The sequence below is a fragment of the Camelina sativa genome, chromosome 14, assembly GCF_000633955.1.
Source record: "Camelina sativa cultivar DH55 chromosome 14, Cs, whole genome shotgun sequence".
Classification (NCBI taxonomy): domain Eukaryota; kingdom Viridiplantae; phylum Streptophyta; class Magnoliopsida; order Brassicales; family Brassicaceae; genus Camelina; species Camelina sativa.
This window is the reverse complement of record NC_025698.1, coordinates 7,253,672-7,261,292: the sequence shown is the minus strand read 5'-3', so window position 1 is coordinate 7,261,292 and position 7,621 is coordinate 7,253,672. Positions and strand designations below refer to the sequence as shown.

The 7,621-nt window shown below is 41.3% G+C and overlaps 3 protein-coding genes and 1 long non-coding RNA gene across 7 annotated transcripts in view; 2 read left to right on the top strand and 2 right to left on the bottom strand.

Annotated features, from left to right (window-relative positions):
- LOC104740207 (ABC transporter G family member 35-like) overlaps positions 1-1,856 on the top strand; it is a 7,173-nt gene extending 5,317 nt beyond the window's left edge. The window contains exons 10-11 of one of the 4 annotated variants that reach the window (XM_010460741.2): positions 145-662; positions 749-1,856. In XM_010460741.2, the coding sequence (XP_010459043.1) occupies positions 145-662; positions 749-1,676 (1,446 nt within the window). In that variant the 3' untranslated portion in view covers positions 1,677-1,856. Of the gene's footprint in view, positions 1-26; positions 663-748 lie in introns of all 4 variants that reach the window. The other 3 variants (XM_010460740.2, XM_019235251.1, XM_010460738.2) reach the window with 3 other exon arrangements.
- LOC104740206 (pinin-like) lies at positions 2,445-5,299 on the top strand. The gene is made up of 10 exons (XM_010460736.2): positions 2,445-2,611; positions 2,702-2,797; positions 2,898-2,963; positions 3,051-3,218; positions 3,325-3,441; positions 3,592-3,663; positions 4,020-4,103; positions 4,203-4,303; positions 4,598-4,682; positions 4,768-5,299. The coding sequence occupies exons 1-10, from the start codon at positions 2,534-2,536 to the stop codon at positions 5,173-5,175; spliced, it is 1,275 nt and encodes a 424-aa protein (XP_010459038.1). The 5' UTR covers positions 2,445-2,533; the 3' UTR covers positions 5,176-5,299.
- LOC104740203 (fasciclin-like arabinogalactan protein 19) lies at positions 5,389-6,542 on the bottom strand. The gene has a single exon (XM_010460735.2). It carries the CDS (start codon positions 6,251-6,253, stop codon positions 5,516-5,518), a length of 738 nt encoding a protein of 245 aa, XP_010459037.1. The 5' UTR covers positions 6,254-6,542; the 3' UTR covers positions 5,389-5,515.
- LOC109128903 lies at positions 6,680-7,510 on the bottom strand. Its single transcript, XR_002035200.1, has 2 exons — positions 6,965-7,510; positions 6,680-6,879 (listed from the first exon to the last, which is right to left on the bottom strand). It is a non-coding gene; the product is annotated as an uncharacterized LOC109128903 (long non-coding RNA).

The window sequence follows — 7,621 nt, the reverse complement described above, 5'->3', positions numbered from 1 at the left end:
TCTGGATTCCCAAAGAAACAAGATACATTTGCTAGAATCTCTGGTTACTGTGAACAAACAGACATTCACTCTCCACAAGTTACAGTAAGAGAATCACTTATCTTCTCTGCCTTCCTTCGCCTTGCTAAGGACGTAAGCAAAGAGGATAAAATGATGTTTGTGGATCAAGTGATGGAATTAGTAGAGTTGGTGGACCTGAGAGATGCAATTGTTGGTTTACCTGGTGTCACGGGGCTTTCCACGGAACAGAGAAAGAGGTTAACAATCGCCGTTGAGCTTGTGGCTAACCCTTCAATCATCTTCATGGACGAGCCAACTTCAGGGTTGGATGCTAGAGCAGCTGCGATTGTCATGAGAGCGGTGAGAAACACTGTGGACACCGGAAGAACTGTTGTGTGCACTATCCATCAACCTAGCATTGATATCTTTGAGGCGTTTGACGAACTACTACTAATGAAGAGAGGAGGACATGTGATATACTCTGGTCCCTTAGGCCGAAACTCTCACAAGGTTGTTGAGTACTTTGAATCCTTTCCTGGAGTGCCAAAGATTCCGGATAAGTACAACCCGGCCACATGGATGCTGGAAGCCAGTTCTCTTGCAGCCGAGTTGAAGCTTGGAGTTGACTTTGCTGAGCTATATAAGGCTTCAGCCTTATGCCAGTAAGTGAACACAGCAAAACAATATTTGTTATAATGATGTGATGATACCTGACCTAACTAACTAACGTATGAATTGTTTGACACAGGCGGAACAAGGCTCTGGTGCAAGAACTAAGCGTGCCTCCCCAAGGAGCAACTGATCTCTACTTTGCTACACAGTTTTCGCAGAACACATTGGGACAATTCAAATCATGTCTATGGAAGCAGTGGTGGACTTATTGGAGATCTCCTGACTACAACCTTGTCCGGTTCATCTTCACCTTGGCAACATCTCTCATGATCGGCTCTGTCTTCTGGCAGATTGGAGGTAAGAGATCAAACGTACAAGACCTGACGATGGTGATTGGAGCAATCTACGCAGCTGTTGTATTCGTGGGTATTAACAACTGTTCGACGGTACAACCAATGGTGGCAATTGAACGAACAGTGTTCTACAGGGAAAAAGCAGCCGGGATGTACTCAGCCATACCTTACGCTATCTCCCAAGTAACTTGTGAGCTACCATATGTCTTGGTTCAAACCACATACTATTCGCTTATCATCTACGCTATGGTTGGATTCGAGTGGAAAGCTTCCAAGTTCTTATGGTTCCTCTTCATCAATTACTTCTCCTTCCTCTACTGGACCTACTACGGCATGATGACCGTGTCTCTCACGCCTAACCAGCAAGTTGCTTCCATCTTTGCATCAGCCTTCTACGGTATCTTTAACCTCTTCTCTGGATTCTTCATCCCTAGACCCAAAATTCCAAAGTGGTGGGTCTGGTATTACTGGATCTGCCCTGTCGCTTGGACCATATACGGTTTGATCACTTCTCAATACGGTGACGTCGAGACTACCATTGCTTCTATTGGTGGTCCACCTGGCCTCACTGTCAAGCAATACATTAAAGACCAATACGGCTTTGAATCAGACTACATGGGACCTGTCGCCGCAGTACTCGTTGGCTTCACTGTCTTCTTTGCCTTCATCTTCGCATTTTGCATCAGGAGTCTCAACTTCCAGACTAGATGACCACTCTACACTCTGTTTTTCTTGTGGTACATTTCTTGCAATAAAAGCTCTTTGCTTCTTATTTTTTTTCCTCTCTTAATGTGACTTTATTTTAAATCTAATGTAAAAATATTCATCAAGAAAAGACATTTTTAGAAATAAAAGTTGCAAACTGAAACAGAGAGAAGAAGTGGGAACTAATTTGAATGCTATGAAACCATCCTTTTTCCTTTTGTTCGGAAATCTAAATCATTACCGGTAAATATGGACATGAATTCCTATATATAGGTTATTGATTGATCGTCTTTACTTTCTATAAACGAAAATACTAAAACATGTACTTACGTAATTTTTTTTCTACGTTGCATGGAAACATTTTCTTTTAGGCATATTTCCCTGTTGGAAAATCGGAATTTCTTACTATAAAAAAAACAATTTGAAAGTATGGCGGAAACGTCTAATTCAATATTGAAATACTACAAATTACATTATTTGAAAAATAGAAATACATTTGCTACGTACTTCCATAACTTAAATAAAATCTGACTAATTTAGAATGTCACTGATAAAAATGATATTCTAAATATTTAATTCCATGCAACTTAGAATTTTTTTTTTACATTATATTTTTTTTGTCTTACTTATTTTAATAACAAATAATATATGGAATTTTAAATCTTTTGGTTTAAATTAAATTTTATACATATAATTAACTCTTTTTTTTGGACAAACCCTATATATAAATAAGTTTGTGGCTTTTCTGAAAAATTATAGTGGCCGACGTATAGTGAAAAGAGCCTTTTAAAGCCCATACAAAAGATTTGGTTTCTTCTTCTTCTAAGGGTTTTCGAGCGAAAATTTTCTGAGCAGCGGCGACGATGGGAGACACCGCCTTGGAGAAGACAGCGGAAGAGCTACGACACGAGATCGATGAGCTTCACCGTCAGCAGCGCGAGGTACTACTATCTTGACCTCAATCTCTCATTCTCACTTTATATAAATCCTCTCTGTTGAAGACGATGGTTTAATTCCATAATCCTGATCAGATTACGGAGAGGCTTCGTGACCCTCGTGGACTCCGTCGTGGAGGCTTTTCAGGCGTCGCTCCTCGCAATCAAGGCCGTAGAGGCTTTACTCGTCCTGTAAGTTTACTCTTCTCCTTTATTCTGCTTTATCTCCTTTGATCTGAAACAAATTGCGCTTAGTTGATTGATTATCCGATTTTGTATTTTTGATGAAAAGGCGGATAGGAATGACGTAGAAGATGAGCCACCTGCGAAACGGAGATTGTCTTCCGCCGTTGTTAAGGTAATTTTTGTGTTGAGAAAGTAATGAATTTTCTCATTGATAGATTGTAGCGATTGGTTTCTTAACTCTATTGGGGAAACCTTTTAGGTCGATGGTGAAGATGTTAGTAAGGATGAAGATTTGCCAGTTGATGGCAATGGAACCGAGGTTGTAGCTGGTGAAAATGGAACCTCTGATAAAAGTGACAAGAAGCTATCTGGACAGCATCGTGGAGATCGACCCCGGAGGGATACAGAACAACGAGGGACCAAGAAGGTAATTCAATCCCACTATATATATCCCTACATACTCTTTTTTTATCAGAAAGAGGCGACTTTTTACTCAATGGTCGTTGTTGTTGTTGTTGTTGTGCTCTGATCAGGGTTTTGAAGCTTTTGCATTGCCGGAGCCTGCACCAAGGGTTTTACCTAAGAATGAGGATCCTAAATTGGTTAATAGGAACAGAAGAATGCTGGGGAATCTTCAAGGGACTTTGGAGGTATGTGTTAAGAACTTAAGATTTACATGGACATAGCTCTTGCTTATGATATCTAGTCTCTCATTGATTAGCTTGATTCATGTTAGATGTGTCATTCTTTATTCAAGTTATTGTATTCTCACTTGTCTACATACTTTTCCCCTTCTGCAGAAGTTCAGAAAAGAAGATAAGCAGCGTTCTGGAACGGATGCATACGCCCGACGGTCCGCTGCCCTACAAAAGGTAAGCACGCACTTCACATGGCTTGTTTCATGAAGTAAAAAACCAGATATGTGATATTTTACGATGCTGTCACTGTTTATTGAGGGAAAAGTCATCTTCTATCCAAAACAGCATCTTCCTCCAGTTTCTTTTGACTTGTGTAGCGTTGTAGAGGAACATAAATCATTCTAGATATGATTTATGTTTTGGGATTGGATTATCCTGCCTTTTGATTGGAGATGTTAGTAATATTACTAAGATGTTAGGTGCATATATCATTATATGTCCAGTTAGAAGTGCGTTTATTTCTCAACTTCGTCTGTAGTACTTCAATGCATTAACAGTGTTTTTGTGCCGTATCCCTCCTACTCGTATAGGCTGAGCAAAAGTCCCGTGAAGAAAGTGAACGGCTGAGGCTGCAAGAGCGTGAAAATCTGACCGAAAAGAGGAGAAGAGATCTTGTAAGCAGCCAGCTACATTTTGTTTCTCTTTTACATAAAATTTTAAATGACAGTCTTGTGTAGTAGTGATCTGATATTCTCAATTTTACTGGTCAACAGACTCTTCGAGCCCGTGTTGCTGCTAAAGCAGAACAAAAGAAGTTGGAACTGCTTTTCCTTCAGTGGAGTGAGCACCAAAAAAAACTTAGCAAATTTATAAGGTACTGCTTTTAGTTCCATAGCGTACCCTTACTTGCTCTGCATGATGGATGAGTCTTAATGGTGAATTTGCTATTTATTTGATTTGCAGGTTATTTTTAATTTCGGTCCAAAAAGTGTGCATATTGACAATTTTATAGAGGCAAAGATAAGTTTCCATTCACGTGCATACAAATGTTGATGGGAATGGCAATGTTTGATGCTGTATGGCCTGCCATAGGTAGAAATTGATAGATGATATAAAGGTTTACATTAAAACTTATTTTATTTGATTTGCATGTGGACGGGTGTTTCAGGACAAAAGCAGAGCCCCAGATATACTATGCGCTAGTGAAGCCTTTGGAAGAAGATACAACTGAGGTGGAGCAACAGAAAGAGCAGGTAAGGTGTTTGTAGTTATTGAATGAACGTGGTGAGATGCATGCTATGAGATATTGATATTTGGATTGGTGACTTGTGGGCGCAGACATTCTTAGAATGGAAGGCGGCAAGGAGACAAGAAGTGAGCGAGTATCAAAAGGAAATAGAAGAGCAATATCTGGGTAATGTAGAGAAAGAGCTGGAGAGGTGGCAAAACGCAAGGAATGCGAGGAAAGCAAACAACAACGGGGCAATGAATTTGCAGGAAACAATGGATAAGGAATTAGAGACGCATAGGATGGAGCACGGGCCAAAGAAGAGAAAGATACCTGGCGGAGGAGTAGGAGATGAAGAGGAAGAAGATGAAGTAGAGGATATCAATGGTGGGGATGATGACATGATAATGGATGATATACTTGACGAGGGGAGAGATGGAAACATCAAGGAGGAAGGGGCAACTGATACAGTAAAAGCAGAAGCAGTAGAGGAAGACATTAAAGCTGAGGTCGTCTAGGTTATATAGTTTGTTTGTTCTTAATGAATGTGGTGGAATTTGCGAACTACTAAATTTGTAGGAAAGATTTGCCTTTGTACTACTTAGTGTTGGCCTCAGCTTTTCATACATGTTGCTATGTTAAGTTTTTCTTGTACGAGATTGTATTTGGTACACAAATCGGTTATATTCGGTTCAAATTCTTGAAAAATTCAAACTAAACCAGGATTCAGAACCAAAGATACATTTCACTTTTCAAGGACTCTATTTGACCCAAAAAAACAAAAGAAAAGGACTCTTTTTGACTTTACAAGCCTCACACGTGTAAGCGTGTTTTTACAGAGATAACGACACGTGTACATCAAAAGCCGTTATTCGTCGCATCTAACGGACCTCCTTCGTCGCCTACGATGAAATCTTCTCCCCACGACGGCGATGGTGGAACTTGCTCAAAGCTCGGCGACTCTGCTGGTGAAAGACCCATAAAGGCAAAGTAAGGCTCTGGTGCCGGTGAAAATCTTGAACCTAGAATCCACGGTGACGCTGCCGCCGAATCCTCCACGAGACGGTTGGGAGACGAAGGGGGAGTCAGGGGAAGAAGAGTCGCGAGACCATGGACGGCGATATGTTGACCAACGAACAAACCAGGGAGGAGAAGTTGAACACCGTCGAGAAAAATCGAGTCGTTGGAGGAAGAAGGCTTAGTGAGAAGGAGGCGGTGAGACGGGAGAAGCGTCGGGAGAGAGGAGGCGTTGGGAAGAGATCGGAGCTCAGAGAGTGGGAGGCGGAGCGGTACGGAGTGAAGGCGTAGAGTAGAAACGTAGAAGGGAAGCGAATGAGTCATGTCGAGAGCGAAGAGCATTGAATCGGTGGGAGCGAAGAGAGTGAGGGACTCGTCGGAGAGTAGATCGAAGAGGAGATCGGAGGTGATGATGGCGTTGGCGAAGAGAGCACGGCCTCTGACGCGGAGGACGGCGATGGCTCTTTCTAACTCTTCCAAAGGAACGCCTGCGGATGGATGAGGAAGACAGAGGAGGAGGATGATGAGGGCTCCGAGAAAGATGGCTCTGAAACAAGAAGCGCTCGAGATGTTCGCCATTGCTTGTGATTCTTGAGCTCTAAGAGAGATAGTAAAACGGAAGATGAAGAAAAGAAAAAAAGCGGTTATGATTGGGGTTTATATAGGGGAAGGAAGTGAATCTTGAGAGGTTCTCGATTCTGTTACAGAGTCCAAGACTGTTTAGAGCTTTTACTCTCTTTTTTTCTTTTTCCCGCACTTCATATTTTATTTTGAGCTTTATATATGTTTAGTTAATATCTGCAGTTACAAGCTCAATCACAAAAGTATGAGCAATTGGCTCAAAAATGGACTATGAGGGTTCCTCTATTCTAAGGTAAATTGCAGTGTTACAGTTTTGTATGAATGAATCATCTCTGTTATCCTCTACGGCTCTACCTGACACCTAGTGGTTCCTTACTATTGATCAAAACAACAGATTTGATGAAGGGTGCTGCTTATTACTACTGATGAAAATTATGCAGTATTATTATTGTATTACAACAAGAATAAGACTTTCCACTAGCCAGAGAAGTAACATACAGCTATTTGTCTGCCACAAAATGGTAAAATCTGAGGGGACATATGGTCCTATAATCTTTAGCTTGCTTTTAGCTTTAGCCTTTTAGCCTTTAGGCCACAGCCATTCTCTTCCTCGCTTTACGGGCCTATAGTTCAAATATGCATCCAATTGAACATTCTTGTTTTCACGATAGAAACAAGCCATGGAGAAGAAGGGAAAAAGGAAAGGACCTGGTTTTCCCAGTTTGTGCAGCCCGTGACAAGAGCCAGCAGAAGAGTTTGCAGAGGAGTTTGGGACATCAAGAAGTGTCCCGTTCCCACTGGCTTTGATGCTCGTCTTGTCGGTCCGTGTATTAAACGGTTTTTGGAGAAATTAGGCTACTTTGGTCCTCTCAGTATCTCTGCATTCGGCCTACTAACAGACATCTCCGTTGACGTCCTGCGAGCAGTCTCTTCCACTGGAATCGTTCTTCAAGCCACCCCCTTTGGTTAATATATCTTTCTACAGTACTTTTCCTTGATGAATTCATAACAGAGAGGGTCTCAAGTCTTTTAAGTTTCTTTTGATTTTACAGGTTCTCGTGAACTACTGACGCTTATCTCTTGTTGGACCTATGAGAATCCACCTCCAGCTAACATAATGCTCATATCCGATCCCACAGTGGACAACTCTTATAACTTGAGTATGCTCAAGTATAACTATGGATACAACGTTATTAATCCCTATCGATATGGTCCCTACTCCAGTATGAGCCTCTGGGAAAAATTTCTTCTGGCAGGTGTGTGTTTAATTTTTCCTCTCTCTCGCGGTACGGTCGGGTGTGTTGCTAAGAAAGAAATAACCAGTTGCTGAACTAGCTTACTTTCTTTTTCTTTTTTTTTTTTTTT

Excerpts from the sequence above, each read along its gene's own strand:
- LOC104740206 (XM_010460736.2), top strand. The coding sequence starts at position 2,534 with ATGGGAGACACCGCCTTGGAGAAGACAGCGGAAGAGCTACGACACGAG. Across the intron at positions 2,964-3,050 it reads TGTCTTCCGCCGTTGTTAAG|GTCGATGGTGAAGATGTTAG; the intron begins GTAATTTTTGTG and ends GAAACCTTTTAG. Across the intron at positions 3,664-4,019 it reads GGTCCGCTGCCCTACAAAAG|GCTGAGCAAAAGTCCCGTGA; the intron begins GTAAGCACGCAC and ends CTACTCGTATAG.
- LOC104740203 (XM_010460735.2), bottom strand. The coding sequence starts at position 6,253 with ATGGCGAACATCTCGAGCGCTTCTTGTTTCAGAGCCATCTTTCTCGGA.